Source organism: Pseudophryne corroboree, chromosome 1, assembly GCF_028390025.1.
Source record: "Pseudophryne corroboree isolate aPseCor3 chromosome 1, aPseCor3.hap2, whole genome shotgun sequence".
NCBI classification, from domain to species: Eukaryota; Metazoa; Chordata; class Amphibia; order Anura; family Myobatrachidae; genus Pseudophryne; species Pseudophryne corroboree.
In genome coordinates, this window is record NC_086444.1 from 617,941,276 (window position 1) to 617,957,627 (window position 16,352).

General features: G+C 47.7%; 1 protein-coding gene across 2 annotated transcripts in view; it reads right to left on the bottom strand.

Annotated features, from left to right (window-relative positions):
• Nucleotides 1-1,210: 1,210 nt before the first annotated feature.
• The window catches only part of NCLN (nicalin), a 68,560-nt gene continuing 53,418 nt past the window's right edge, over nt 1,211-16,352 (bottom strand). The window contains exons 10-15 of one of the 2 annotated variants that reach the window (XM_063914444.1): nt 11,148-11,235; nt 11,016-11,054; nt 10,503-10,666; nt 9,679-9,732; nt 3,776-3,854; nt 1,211-1,747 (exon numbers count right to left, since the gene is read on the bottom strand). In XM_063914444.1, coding sequence (XP_063770514.1) covers nt 1,688-1,747; nt 3,776-3,854; nt 9,679-9,732; nt 10,503-10,666; nt 11,016-11,054; nt 11,148-11,235 — 484 coding nt within the window. In that variant the 3' untranslated portion in view covers nt 1,211-1,687. Of the gene's footprint in view, nt 1,748-3,775; nt 3,855-9,678; nt 9,733-10,502; nt 10,667-11,015; nt 11,072-11,147; nt 11,236-16,352 lie in introns of those variants that run through there. The other variant, XM_063914445.1, reaches the window with a different exon arrangement.

The following is a 16,352-nucleotide window of genomic DNA, read 5'->3' on the forward strand; positions in this document are numbered from 1 at the left end:
AAGAAAACCACTCTGGTTTCCTTGCTGGAATCTGTGCTAAACCAGTGCTAACCTGATTGCATGGAATGGGATCATCCTGAGAGGATAAATCCTCTGCAGCATATGACACTGTATCCCTGGACATTGCTGCTAGTGACCACCAAACACACCACACAGGATGGGGTAAGACAGTTTCCCCCCGCAAGAATGGCAAGAGAGAGACAGAGATCGAAGCCAACCCACAGCAGCGCCTAAACCAAGGAGAAACCCCTTATCAGCGCTGACTTGTGCTCCTTAATAGGACACACAGTCAAGTAATTAGCCTCCCCTCCCTTCTACAACCCCCTGGTACCGTTACAGTAAACTGGAGCTGCTGTGGAGGGATCAGGATCTTCCTTCAGCTTGTCAGCATGCAGGAAAATGGCGCTGGAACACTGCAGGTCCGCTCTGTCTTCCCGCTCTTCTGAGTTTAAATTTGGTCTGAGGAGTTGTGCTGGCTGGGATCCCATGGGCCCGACAGGCTTGCTGACCAAAAGTGAGGGGTAAGCGCTGGCCCAGTGCGCCCCTCACAGCACCTCCCCTGTTGCCGCCATCTTCACACCGGCCCCCTGCTTGCTAGGGGGGGGAGGGGGTCGGTGACTAACTCACCACTTTCTTCAGCTCTGTAAGGGGTCAGCGGCATGCTGCTGGGGTGAGCGGTTCCTCTGCGGCGGAGACTGATCAGCCCCTCTGGAGCTCAGTGTCCAGTCAGCGGAGTCAGTGGCTCAGACCCCGGAGGGCAGACACTGCTCCCCCCCTTAGTCCCATGCTGCAGGGAGGCTGTTGCCAGCAGCCTCCCTGTAAAATAAAAAAATCTAAAACTAAACTTTATTAGGAAAGCTCAGGAGAGCTCCCCTAGCTGTGACCGGCTCCTCCGAGCACATTTTCTAAAACTGAGTCTGGTAGGAGGGGCATAGAGGGAGGAGCCAGCCCACACTCTCAAACTCTTAAAGTACCAATGGCTCCTGGTGGACCCGTCTATACCCCATGGTAATAATGTGGACCCCAGCATCCTCTAGGACGTTAGAGAAAAATAGATTGCATAAAACAATCTCACTTATATTCATATTTAATAGACTCCACCCTATATTAAAGGCAATTCTAACTGTAGCTGTATAAATGGTAACCTGTTAACAGTCAAAATCCCCACCGCACTGAGCTTCTAAACACTAATTTAAAACCATTAGCCAAGTTCTTTTAATTTATTTTTTTATTATTTCCTAAATGATTCAGTGTTCATATTATTCATCAATTCATATTTTTAATTAAATATGTTTTAAGGACAGAGTGGAAAAAAAAAATAGGGAGAGGGGGTTCAGTGCATGATTTAAAAAAACAAAACAAACAAAAAAAAAACACCCTAAAGGCAAGATGGTAGGACAATCCCTGGTATGAAGTGTTTTTAAAAAAACTGTAGCCGCAATGCGTCATCCTGAGTACCCGCAGAGAGAAGTCTATTTCTTACAGGCCGGAGGGACAAATTTGCGACCCTGCACCACCATGTTTATGGCAAACTAGCATTCATTCCATTTTGATCAAAGCACTTTAGTAGGAGAAAGGGCTGATGTTGAGATCCATGCAAAGGAGTTAAAAGACTATGATGAACTTCAATCTCCAGTGCTTAAAAACAACGTATTCCTGGTAGCAATACTCCCGAATGTTTGTGTCCTCACAGCTGTTTAGGCTTCCAGGCAACTCTCTGCACTAGTCTGTAAAGCACTCCAAAGTTCTGTAAAGAAAGAGAAGCAAAATTAAACAGACATGACCACAAAAGTAACCGTCCCATCTGACCAGATACAATGACAAATCAGATACACAAAGAGCCAGCCACTACAGCGCTTGGTGTTCTACAGTTAGCAGGTCTGCTTACAGATACAGAAGGGAGGAAAGTAGTATTTTACAGCAACAGTGTAACTGAGGGCGCAGAGCGTTCTGTAAATGATCTGTTCACTGAGCATGTAAGCTACATTAGTGCTTGTATTCTAAAGGCATATCTGATTTGAAGAGGGTCACTTGTGAACAACATATACAGAAAAAGTACTAAGGAAGTGTCCAAATCGGTAAAAAGTACACTACTATTGGCATTAAAAGCACCCTATCCACACCATCCAGATGCCTGAAAATGGGTGTGGCATGTTAGATAGACTAGACTTAGGTCGACAGTATCTAGGTTGACCACAGTAGGTCGACAGGGACTCTAGGTCGACATTAGTTTAATTGTTTTTGGTGTTGTTTTCTTCGTAGTGACCGGGAACCTCAATTAGTGCACCGTGTCGCTTCGCTCGCCATGCTTTGTGCAAGGTGTCTCGCTGCACTCAGCACAGGTTACCGTTCCCAATTGTAGTCCATGTGGATCGTAATGTATGAAAAAGTGCAAAAAAATTTGTGGAAATCATGTCGACCTAGAGTCCCTGTCTACCTAGAAACCATGTTGACCTACTTACTGTCGACCAACAGTGGTCGACCTAGACAGTGTCGACCTAAGTACTGGATCCCCCTGAAAACTTGTGGGCACTCATTAGAAAGGATATTCTCTGTCAAATTAAACACATTTCATACTCCCCACTACCGTAGTAACTAATGCTTAATGACCACCAAACATTATCCCCCTACACTACAGAAATACTTGCTTCAATAAGCTCTCACCCTCAGCAAAGACTTAAGATGCATACACACGGTGCGATGTAACCTTACGATTTTGACAATATAATAAAATCGTAAGGAAAGTTAGTTCAAATCGCACCATGTGTACACAGCTTGCGATACCGATGCGCGCTCCTGTGGGGTCGGTATCACAGAAAAGATAGACTGTGCAATTTTGACTAAGGTGGTAATTCAGACCTGGTTGCTAGGGTGCGTTTTTTGCATCCCTGTGATCAGGTAGTTGCCGCCTACAGGGGAGGGTATATGGTGTGTGCAGGTGTGCGATCACATGTGTAGCAGTACTGCACAAACATCAGTTTGTGTAGTCTCTACACAGCCCAGGACTTACTCAGCCGCTGCGATGATCGGGTGCCGGAGCGGACGTCCGGAATCCTCCAACAAAACGCCTGGTCCCTCCTGTGTTTTCCCAGACACTCCCTAGAAATAGTCAGTTGCCACCCACAAACACCCTCTTCCTGTCAATCTCTTTGCGATCACTGGTACGTTCGTAATTTTTGCACCATCCCGTCGCTGACCGGTGATCCCCGTTGCTGTGGTTCGTTGTGCCTGCGCATTGTGGTGCATACGCAGTTCAGACTTGATCGCAGCCTGTGAGAAAACGAACAGCAGCGACCAGGTCTGAATCGGCCCCTATATTGTGTACAATTAAGTACCTAATATAGTCAAAAGTGGCACATAGTCAAAATCTCGAGTAAAGACAGACAATATAGGTGGTTCAGGGCTCCGGGGAGGTCAGGGGAAAGTGCAAAGCCAAAATCACAGATAGTCAATATCTCGTTTTGTGGATGCACCTTTACATTTTCTCTGTTTACTGGACCTATACAACACTAACTACACCTTTAGAAAATCTTTTTCACTGTCCAATGTGATCACACGTGGCAAATTTCAGGTCAGTTTCTCAATATTTTCTGTGGTATTGAACACATATTGCAACCATTAGTAGCTAGCCATCAGCTTCTTCTATGATAAAGGTAACAACATATTATGTTATCTGTAATTGCTTAACAAACTTTACACACATTTTAAGGAAGTGTGGGGAAACCCCACCGCCAAACAGTGATATTAATAGAAATGTAAGTAGTAATCACAGTACCTGAACAGCAAGATAAGATAGGCCAAGGTATGCTGCAATGCAAAGAGCCAAGAGGAGATCAAATATGGCTGGCTTTACCCTGAAAAAGAATAGAAAACACAGTTACCGATGCATGGTCAATTAAAGCATAGGCATGGTTCTCGGATATTTAAGCAATGGCGAAAATGATGGAATTTATTTTTCAGTTGTAATACCAGGAAAAATAAGAATTTACTTACCGATAATTCTATTTCTCGGAGTCCGTAGTGGATGCTGGGGTTCCTGAAAGGACCATGGGGAATAGCGGCTCCGCAGGAGACAGGGCACAAAAGTAAAGCTTTTACAGGTCAGGTGGTGTGTACTGGCTCCTCCCCCTATGACCCTCCTCCAGACTCCAGTTAGGTACTGTGCCCGGACGAGCGTACACAATAAGGGAGGATTTTGAATCCCGGGTAAGACTCATACCAGCCACACCAATCACACCGTACAACTTGTGATCTAAACCCAGTTAACAGTATGATAACAGAGGAGCCTCTGAAAGATGGCTTCCTAACAATAACCCGAATTAGTTAACAATAACTATGTACAAGTATTGCAGATAATCCGCACTTGGGATGGGCGCCCAGCATCCACTACGGACTCCGAGAAATAGAATTATCGGTAAGTAAATTCTTATTTTCTCTATCGTCCTAAGTGGATGCTGGGGTTCCTGAAAGGACCATGGGGATTATACCAAAGCTCCCAAACGGGCGGGAGAGTGCGGATGACTCTGCAGCACCGAATGAGAGAACTCCAGGTCCTCCTTTGCCAGGGTATCAAATTTGTAAAATTTTACAAACGTGTTCTCCCCTGACCACGTAGCTGCTCGGCAGAGTTGTAATGCCGAGACCCCTCGGGCAGCCGCCCAAGATGAGCCCACCTTCCTTGTGGAATGGGCCTTAACAGATTTAGGCTGTGGCAGGCCTGCCACAGAATGTACAAGTTGAATTTTGTTCCAAATCCAACGAGCAATCGACTGCTTAGAAGCAGGTGCACCCAACTTGTTGGGTGCATACAGTATAAACAGCGAGTCAGATTTTCTGACTCCAGCCGTCCTTTAAATGTATATTTTTAAGGCTCTGACAACGTTCAACAACTTGGGAGTCCTTCAAGTCGTCTGTAGCCGCAGGCACTACAATAGGCTGGTTCAGGTGAAACGCTGATACCACCTTAGGGAGAAGATGCGGACGCGTCCGCAGCTCTGCCCTATGTCGAATGGAAAATTAAATAAGGGCTTTTATAAGATAAAGCCGCCAGTTCAGATACTCTCCCGGCCGAAGCCAGGGCCAGTAACATAGTCACTTTCCATGTGAGATATTTCAAATCCACATTCTTTAGTGGTTCAAACCAATTGGATTTGAGGAAATCTAAAACTACATTTAGATCCCACGGTGCCACCTTAGGCACCACAGGAGGCTGTATATGCAGTACTCCTTTGATAAAAATCTGGACCTCAGGGACTGAGGCCAATTCTTTTTGGAAGAATATTGATAGGGCCGAAATTTGAACCTTAATAGATCCCAATTTGAGACCCATAGACAATCCTGATTGCAGGAAATGTAGGAAACGACCCAGTTGAAATTCCTCCATCGGAGCACTCCGCTGTCGCACCACTCAACATATTTTCGCCAAATACGGTGATAATGCTTTGCGGTGACTTCCTTCCTTGCCTTTATCAAGGTAGGAATGACTTCTTCTGGAATGCCTTTTCCTTTTAGGATCTGGCATTCAAAACGCCATGCCGTCAAACGCAGCCGCGGTAAGTCTTGAAAAAGACAGGGACCCTGCTGCAGCAGGTCCCTTCTCAGAGGTAGAGGTCACGGATCGTCCGTGACCCTCTCTTGAAGTTCCGGGTACCAAGTCCTTCTTGGCCAATCCGGAGCCACTAGTCTTACTCTTTGCCGTATAATCCTCAATACCTTTGGTATGAGAGGCAGAGGAGGAAACACATATACCGACTGGTACACCCAAGGTGTTACCAGCGCGTCCACAGCTATTGCCTGCGGATCTCTTGACCTGGCGCAATACCTGTCCAGTGTTTTGTTGAGGCGAGACACCATCATGTCCACCATTGGTTTTACCCAACGGTTTAATAGCATGTGGAAAACTTCTGGATGAAGTCCCCACTCTCCCGGGTTAAGGTCGTGTCTGCTGAGGAAGTCTGCTTCCCAGTTGTCCACGCCCGGGATGAATACTGCTGACAGTGCTATCACGTGATTCTCCGCCCAGCGAAGGATCCTGGCAGCTTCTGCCATTGCCCTCCTGCTTCTTGTGCCGCCCTGTCTGTTTACATGGGCGACTGTCGTGATGTTGTCCGACTGGATCAACACCGGTCTTCCTTGAAGCAGAGGTTCCGCCTGGCTTAGAGCATTGTAGATTGCTCTTAGTTCCAGAATGCTTATGTGAAGAGACTTTTTCAGGCTCGACCACACTCCCTGGAAATTTCTTCCCTGTGTGACTGCTCCCCAGCCTCTCAGGCTGGCATCCGTGGTCACCAGGATCCAATCCTGTATGCCGAATCTGCGGCCCTCCAATAGATGAGCCTCCTGCAACCACCACAGAAAGGATACCCTTGTCCTCGGCGACAGGGTTATCCGCAGGTGCATCTGAAGATGCGACCCTGACCATTTGTCCAACAGATCCCTTTGCATGGAATCTGCCGAAAAGGATTGCTTCGTAAGAAGCTACCATTTTTTCCCAGGACTCTTGTGTACAGACACCTTTCCTGGTTTTAGGAGGTTCCTGACCAGGTCAGATAACTCCTTGGCTTTTTCCTCGGGAAGAAAAACCTTTTTCTGAACTGTGTCCAGAATCATCCCCAGGAACAGCAGACGAGTTGTCGGCATTAATTGGGATTTTGGAATATTCAGAATCCATCCGTGCTGCTTTAGCACCTCTTGAGATATTGCTAAACCCATCTCTAGCTGTTCTCTGGACCTTGCCCTTATTAGGAGATCGTCCAAGTATGGGATAATTAATACGCCTTTTCTTCGAAGAAGAAATATTATCTCGGCCATTACCTTTGTAAAGACCCGAGGTGCCGTGGACAAACCAAACGGCAGCGTCTGAAACTGATAGTGACAGTTTTGTACAACGAACCTGAGGTACCCCTGGTGTGAGGGGTAAATTGGAACGTGGAGATACGCATCCTTGATGTCCAAGGATACCATAAAGTCCCCTTCTTCCAGGTTCGCTATCACTGCTCTGAGTGACTCCATCTTGAACTTGAACTTCTTTATGTACAGGTTCAAGGACTTCAGATTTAGAATAGGCCTTACCGAACCATCCGGCTTCGGTACCACAAATAGAGTGGAATAATACCCCTTCCCTTGTTGTAGAAGAGGTACCTTGACTATCACCTGCTGCGAATACAGCTTGTGAATGGCTTCCAAAACCGTCTCCCTTTCGGAGGGGGACGTTGGTAAAGCAGACTTCAGGAAACGGCGAGGTGGCTCTGTCTCTAATTCCAACCCGTACCCCTGAGATATTATCTGCAGGATCCAGGGATTTACCTGCGAGTGAGCCCACTGCGCGCTGTAATTCTTGAGACGACCGCCTACCGCCCCCGAGTCCGCTTGCGAAGCCCCAGCGTCATGCTGAGGCTTTTGTAGAAGCCGGGGAGGGCTTCTGTTCCTGGGAAGGAGCTGCCTGTTGCTGTCTCTTCCCTCGTCCTCTGCCTCGTGGCAGATATGAATAGCCCTTTGCTCTCTTATTTTTAAAGGAACGAAAGGGCTGCGGTTGAAAAGTCGGTGCCTTTTTCTGTTGGGGAGTGACTTGAGGTAGAAAGGTGGATTTCCCGGCCGTAGCCGTGGCCACCAAATCCGATAGACCGACCCCAAATAACCCCTCTACGCATCGCCTGTCCACTGTCGTGTCCATAAAGCTCTTCTGGCCGAAATGGACATAGCACTTACCCGTGATGCCAGTGTGCAGATATCTCTCTGTGCATCACGCATATAAAGAAATGCATCCTTTATTTGTTCTAACGACAGTAAAATATTGTCCCTGTCCAGGGTATCAATATTTTCGATCAGGGACTCTGACCAAACTACCCCAGCACTGCACATCCAGGCAGTCGCAATAGCTGGTCGTAGTATAACACCTGCATGTGTGTATATACCTTTTTGGATATTTTCCATCCTCCTATCTGATGGATCTTTAAGTGCGGCCGTCTCAGGAGAGGGTAACGCCACTTGTTTTGATAAGCGTGTTAGCGCTTTGTCCACCCTAGGAGGTGTTTCCCAGCGCTCCCTAACCTCTGGCGGGAAAGGGTATAAAGCCAATAACTTCTTGGAAATTAGCAGTTTTTTATCGGGGGCACCCCACGCTTCATCACACACGTCATTTAATTCTTCTGATTCGGGAAAAACTACTGGTAGTTTTTTCACACCCCACATAATACCCTGTTTAGTGGTACCTGTAGTATCAGCTAAATGTAACATCTCCTTTATTGCCAAAATCATATAACGTGTGGCCCTACTGGAAAATACGGTTGATTCGTCACCTTCACCACCGGAATCAGTGCCTGTGTCTGGGTCTGTGTCGACCGACTGAGGCAAAGGGCGTTTTACAGCCCCTGACGGTGTTTGAGGCGCCTGGACAGGCACTAATTGAGTGTTCGGCCGCCTCATGTCGGCAAACGACTGCTTAAGCGAGTTGACGCTATCCCGTAATTCCACAAATAAGGCATCCATTCTGGTGTCGACCCCCTAGGAGGTGACATCCTCATATTTGGCAATTGCTCCGCCTCCACACCAATAACGTCCTCATACATGTCGACACACACGTACCGACACACAGCAGACACACAGGGAATGCTCTATACGAAGACAGGACCCACTAGCCCTTTGGGGAGACAGAGGGAGAGTCTGCCAGCACACACCAAAAAGCGCTATATATGACAGGGATAGCCTTATGATTAAGTGCTCCCTTATAGCTGCTTTTATATTAATATATTGCCATTTATTATGCCCCCCCTCTCTGTTATACCCTGTTTCTGTAGTGCAGTGCAGGGGAGAGACCTGGGAGCCGTCCTGACCAGCGGAGCTGTGACAGAAAATGGCGCCGTGTGCTGAGGAGATAGGCCCCACCCCTTTTTCGGCGGGCTCGTCTCCCGCTATTTAGTACATTTAGGCAGGGGTAAATATCTCCATATAGCCTCTGGGGGCTATATGTGAGGTATTTTTTTTTTTTTTTGCCTTTTAAAAGGTTTTCACTTGCCTCCCAGGGCGCCCCCCTCCCAGCGCCCTGCACCCTCAGTGACTGCCGTGTGAAGTGTGCTGAGAGGAAAATGGCGCACAGCTGCAGTGCTGTGCGCTACCTTTAGAAGACTGCAGGAGTCTTCAGCCGCCGATTCTGGACCTCTTCTTGCTTCAGCATCTGTGAGGGGGCCGGCGGCGTGGCTCCGGTGACCATCCAGGCTGTACCTGTGATCGTCCCTCTGGAGCTTCATGTCCAGTAGCCAAGAAGCCAATCCATCCTGCACGCAGGTGAGTTCACTTCTTCTCCCCTCTGTCCCTCGTTGCAGTGATCCTGTTGCCAGCAGGAATCACTGTAAAATAAAAAACCTAAGCTAAACTCTCTAAGCAGCTCTTTATGAGAGCCACCTAGAATTGCACCCTTCTCGGCCGGGCACAAAAATCTAACTGGAGTCTGGAGGAGGGTCATAGGGGGAGGAGCCAGTACACACCACCTGACCTGTAAAAGCTTTACTTTTGTGCCCTGTCTCCTGCGGAGCCGCTATTCCCCATGGTCCTTTCAGGAACCCCAGCATCCACTTAGGACGATAGAGAAATAATATTTTTACAGTATAAAAAAGAAATAGCAATGTTCACATAAAAAGCTTTTGAAAGCAATCAGCTAGATCTAAAAGATGTTCTACTCACCGATATGCATTCATCGTCTGCTTCAACTGATCATAAAATACAAATTCAGGGTCCCTGCAGAAAGATCACAGCGATTACATGTCTGTGTGACAAACAGCATTGTCCTGATATGGCGAGCTGGGAAGCCCCACAAATCAAGAGAAGATTAGGAAAACACATAAAGCACTTATACTCCTGGATGTGAGAAGTAACAGACTGTACACTTGCAGCACATCTGCAAACCAGCCTCGGCTGTAAATAGTGTTCACTCTAGGGGACGGGCAGGGCGCCGGTCCGTGAGGGGCACAAGGGGCGTGGCCATGCAAATAGGGGGCATGGACAATTACACGTAATACAAGTGGGCGGTTCAGCTCACAGACGGGGGGCGTGGGCGGCGCCACTGTTGGGGGCGTCCCCAGCACCTACGGAGGTGCTGGGCTTCCCCCAAGCTCTCTCACAGCAACTTTACAAGCTGGGAGGGCAGAAAGCGTGCGGCTGTTTTAGCAGGGAGCCGTAGAAAGGCGCAGGGCGGGTTTTGAACTTAAAAAAATCAGGCAGGGCGCGGCGCCCTGCTAAAACAGCCTAGTGTGAACACTATATAGGTGCAGCATTGATAAGCCCACTGCAAGTTAGTGCTAACATTGTATAAATCAGAAAAATATGCAATGATGACAGTTTGTAAGCAACATTATAATACTAGACTAATATACAGTTATCTGTACGACAAGCTTACTAAAAATGGCTGCAATTATAGAACCATGGTAGTTTCCTTGACTAACCAGGGTATTTTGACAGAAAACACGTGGACGCTACACAAACATTCACCAACCTTCATTGCTGCTTACCTTTTATCAGCCTTAACATGGTAAACTTTGACATCTTTCAAGTATCGACTCATATAATACTCAAGAGTGTTTAGTACATTGCTGTCCTTATCCACCAGCTGTGCTGCCCGGGGCTGGCTGGTCAGCCACTGCATCACTGCTTCTAGCTGATCCTTATGGACTTGCTGCAAAGAGATAGCACTATATTTACTAAAGGGTTATAGAAGTGGAGATGCTAGGTATTATTTTATATACAGTACTAAATAAATGAGAAGTAGAATCGAATTGGTTGCTATGGGCAACATCTCCATTTCTATAAATCCGCACATTATAAATATACCCCTAGGAAACCATCTGCAGTTTACCGCGATTTTTGTTTTGACTTATTTTACAAGTTTGATCTTACACGGCACAACTTTGGGGCATCTTACCACCTCCCATGAAACATTAAAGGATGGCCCACGTCTATTCTATCAGGCTTCTGTAACCTTGAAATAATACTCTATTTACATGACCTATGTTTTGTCAGCTCACCATTTGCTGTGTAAAGATCTGAAGATCAGATGGGGCCCCCTGCAAAGAAGAGAGAACTTGGATATGGACAGGTAGTCTAGATGGACAATACAAATGAGGCTAAAGGTCAAAGCATAGAAAAAAGCAATGTACCTTCTCTGTCAGATTATAAATGACACGGGTCAGTGCCTCAGCAATGATACGGGTGTTACGGGCAAGAACCTGTGTGTCTACTTTCCAGCTGCAAAGCAAACAGTCCCATTTAGAAACAGAAAAACAAAGCAGCATATTATATTTGTCACTAGAACACAAATGTTATTTAAAAACTATAGCAACATTTTAAACAAAACATTTGCAGCGCTGACAGATTCCCGCACCCTCCACGTGTAGTGATGGTATACGTTCAAGATACTGGCTGTCGGGATCCTGACCGCTGAAATACCAACACCGGAATCCAGACACTCGTCAGAACACAGGCGGCGGAATCCAGAACAGGTCAGAATTCCAACGCCGGAATCCCCAAGGTAATTTTAGCCGGGAGGGTTAGGGTTTAGCTGGGAGGGGGTGGGGTTTAGGCACTAAGGGGGAGGGGGTTGGTTAAGGTTAGGCTGGTCTCACATACCGATCCCGCAGTGACAATGATTAACCTTACCGCTGACTCACCAGATATTTCGTGATCACGACAAGCACAATGATGAGTGGTTGTAGTGAAAACGATTTCAATGGAAACACATACTTGTGCATTATGCAGTTAAGGAATCATAAAATTCTGTAAATAGGCTTAGAACGCCTCTTTAAGCAATGAGGGTCTTCTGAGATCTAGTTACACCCCGATGCCAATCATTAATATGTAATAATAAGATTTTACTTACCGGTAAATCTATTTCTCGTAGTCCGTAGTGGATGCTGGGGACTCCGTAAGGACCATGGGGAATAGACGGGCTCCGCAGGAGACAGGGCACTATAACAAAGAATTTAGATTCTGGTGTGCTCTGGCTCCTCCCTCTATGTCCCTCCTCCAGACCTCAGTTAGAGAAACTGTGCCCGGAAGAGCTGACAGTACAAGGAAAGGATTTTGGAAATCCAGGGCAAGATTCATACCAGTCACACCAATCACACCGTACAACTTGTGATAAACTTACCCAGTCAACAGTATGAACAACAGAGCATCAGTTCAACCCTGATGCAACAATAACATAGCCCTTATTGCACCAATAACTATATACAAGTATTGCAGAAGAAGTCCGCACTTGGGACGGGCGCCCAGCATCCACTACGGACTACGAGAAATAGATTTACCGGTAAGTAAAATCTTATTTTCTCTAACGTCCTAGTGGATGCTGGGGACTCCGTAAGGACCATGGGGATTATACCAAAGCTCCCAAACGGGCGGGAGAGTGCGGATGACCTGCAGCACAGAATGAGCAAACACAAGGTCCTCCTCAGCCAGGGTATCAAACCTGTAGAACTTTGCAAAAGTGTTTGAACCTGACCAAGTAGCCGCTCGGCACAGCTGTAATGCCGAGACCGCTCGGGCAGCCGCCCAAGAAGAGTCCACCTTCCTAGTGGAATGGGCCTTAACTGATTTTGGCAGCGGCAATCCAGCCGCAGAATGACCCTGCTGAATCGTGTTACAGATCCAGCGAGCAATAGTTTGCTTTGAAGCAGGCGCACCAAGCTTGTTGGAAGCATACAGGATAAACAAAGAGTCTGTTTTCCTGACTCTAGCCGTTCTGGCTACATAAACCTTCAAAGCCCTGACCACATCAAGCAACTCGGAATCCTCCAAGTCAGTAGTAGCCACAGGCACCACAATAGGTTGGTTTATATGAAAAGATGAAACCACTTTTGGCAGGAATTGTGGACGGGTCCGCAACTCTGCTCTATCTGCATGGAAAACCAGATAGGGGCTTTTATGTGACAAAGCCGTTAATTCTGACACACACCTAGCCGAAGCCAATGCTAGTACCATGACCACCTTCCACGTGAGATATTTAAATTTTACCGTTTTGAGTGGTTCAAACCAGTGGGATTTCAGGAAACTCAACACCACGTTAAGATCCCAAGGTGCCACCTGGGGCACAAAAGGGGGCTGATGCAGCACTCCCTTCACAAACGTCTGAACTTCAGGTAGAGAAGCCTGCTCTTTTTGAAAGAAAATGGATAGGGCCGAAATCTGGACCTTAATGGAACCCAATTTTAGGCCCAAAGTCACTCCTGACTGTAGGAAGTGAAGGAAACGGCTCAGCTGGAATTCCTCCGTAGGGGCATTCCTGGCCTCACACCAAGCAACATATTTTCGCCATATACGGTGATAATGTTGAGCCGTCACGTCCTTCCTAGCCTTTATCAGCGTAGGAATGACCTCATCTGGAATGCCTTTTTCCGCTAGGATCCGGCGTTCAACCGCAATGCCGTCAAACGCAGCCGCGGTAAGTCTTGGAACAGACAGGGCCCTTGTTGCAACAAGTCCTGTCTTAGAGGAAGAGGCCACGGGTCCTCTGTGAGCATTTCTTGCCGATCTGGATACCAAGTCCTTCTTGGCCAATCCGGAACAATGAGTATTGTTCTCACTCCTCTTTTTCTTAGGATTCTCAACACCTTGGGTATGACAGGAAGAGGAGGAAATACATAGACCGATTGGAACACCCACGGTGTCACCAGGGCGTCTACAGCTATCGCCTGAGGGTCTCTTGACCTGGCACAATACCTCTGTAGTTTCTTGTTGAGGCGGGATGCCATCATGTCCACCTGTGGCAGTTCCCACCGACTTGCAACCTGTGCGAAGACTTCTTGATGAAGTCCCCACTCCCCCGGGTGGAGGTCGTGCCTGCTGAGGAAGTCTGCTTCCCAGTTGTCTACCCCCGGGATGAACACTGCTGACAGTGCGCTTACATGATTCTCCGCCCAGCGAAGAATTCTGGTGACTTCCGCCATCGCCACCCTGCTCCTTGTGCCGCCTTGTCGGATTACATGAGCCACAGCGGTGATGTTGTCTGACTGAATCAGAACTGGTTAACCGCGAAGCAGGGTCTCTGCTTGACGTAGGGCGTTGTAAATGGCCCTTAGTTCCAGGATGTTGATGTGAAGGCAAGTCTCCTGACTTGACCACAGACCTTGGAAATTTCTTCCCTGTGTGACTGCTCCCCACCCTCGGAGGCTTGCATCCGTGGTCACCAGGACCCAGTCCTGAATGCCGAATCTGCGGCCCTCGAGAAGGTGAGCACTCTGCAGCCACCACAGGAGAGACACCCTGGCCCTGGGGGATATGGTGATTAACTGATGCATCTGAAGATGTGATCCGGCCCATTTGTCCAGTAAGTCCCATTGAAAGGTCCTCGCATGGAACCTGCCGAAGGGATATTCAGAATCCAGCCGTGTTGCCGTAACACTTCCAGAGAACGTGCTACGCTGATCAGCAACTGCTCTCTTGACCTCGCTTTTATGAGGAGATCGTCCAAGTATGGGATAATTGTGACCCCTTGCTTCCGCAGGAGTACCATCATTTCCGCCATTACCTTGGTAAATATTCTCGGAGCCGTGGAGAGACCAAACGGCAACGTCTGAAATTGGTAATGACAATCCTGTACCACAAATCTGAGGTACGCCTGATGAGGTAGATAAATGGGGACATGAAGGTATGCATCCTTTATGTCCAGAGACACCATAAAATCCCCCCCTTCCAGGCTTGCAATGACCGCTCTCAGCGATTCCATCTTGAACCGGAACCTTTTTAGGTACATGTTCAGGGATTTTAAATTCAATATGGGTCTGACCGAACCGTCCGGTTTCGGTACCACAAACATGGTCGAATAGTAACCCTTTCCTTGTTGAAGGAGGGGAACCTTGACCACCACCTGTTGAAGATACAATTTGTGAATTGCAGTTAACACTATTTCCCTCTCTAAGGGGGAAGCTGGCAGGGCCGACTTGAGGTATCGGTGAGGGGGCATCTCTTCGAATTCCAGCTTGTATCCCTGAGACACAATATCTATTGCCCAGGGATCCAACTGGGAGTGTACCCACTTGTGGCTGAAATTTCGGAGACACGCCCCCACCGGGCCTAGCTCCGCCTGTGAAGCCCCAGCGTCATGCGGTGGATTTAGTGGAAGCCGGGGAGGACTTCTGTTCCTGGGAACTAGCTGTGTTGTGCAGCTTCTTTGCTCTGCCCCTGGCAAGAAAGGACGCACCTCGGACTTTCTTGTTTTTCTGTGATCGAAAGGACTGCATTTGGTAATACGGTGCTTTCTTAGGCTGTGAGGAAACATATGGCAAAAAATTTAACTTTCCAGCCGTAGCTGTGGAGACCAGGTCCGAGAGACCCTCCCCAAACAATTCCTCACCCTTGTAAGGTAAAACCTCCATGTGCCTTTTTGAGTCGGCATCACCTGTCCATTGCCGAGTCCACAGGACCCTTCTGGCAGAAATCGACATAGCACTTATTCTAGAACCTAGTAGGCTAATGTCTCTCTGAGTATCTCTCATATAAAGGACAGCGTCTTTAATATGCCCCAGGGTCATTAATATAGTATCCTTGTCTAAGGTATTAAGTTCCCCAGATAAGGTATCCGTCCATGCTGCTACAGCACTACACACCCAAGCCGACGCAATTGCCGGCCTCAGTAAGGTACCTGAATGTGTATAAATGGACTTCAGGGTAACCTCCTGTGTGCGATCCGCAGCATCTTTGAGGGTAGCCGTATCCTGTGACGGCAGGGCTACCTTCTTGGATAAGCGTGTTAAAGCTTTGTCCACCCTAGGGGAGGATTCCCATCGTAACCTGTCCGTTGGCGGGAAAGGATACGCCATAAGAATCCGTTTGGAAATCTGCAGTTTTTTATCTGGAGATTCCCAAGCCTTTTCACATAACTCATTGAGCTCGTGTGAGGGGGGAAAAGTTACCTGCGGCTTCTTTTCCCCATACATATGAACCCTCCTGTCAGGGACTGGGGTTTCCTCTGTGATGTGCAACACATCCTTAATAGCTATAATCATATACGGGATGGATTTAGCCAATTTTGGCTGTAACTTTGCATCATCGTAATCGACACTGGAGTCAGAATCCATGTCGGTATCCGTGTCAATAATTTGGGATAGTGGGCGCTTCTGAGACCCTGTCGGCCTCTGCGACATAGGATCAGGCATGGGTTGGGACCCTGACTGTCCTGAGGCTTCAGCTTTGTCTAACCTCTTATGCAAGGAATTAACATTATCATTTAAAACCTTCCACATATCCATCCAATCAGGTGTCGGTGCCGTCGGCAGAGACACCACATTCATTTGCTCCCGCTCTGCATCCACAGCCTTCCTCATCAGACATGTCGACACAAGCGTACCGACACACCACACACACAGGGA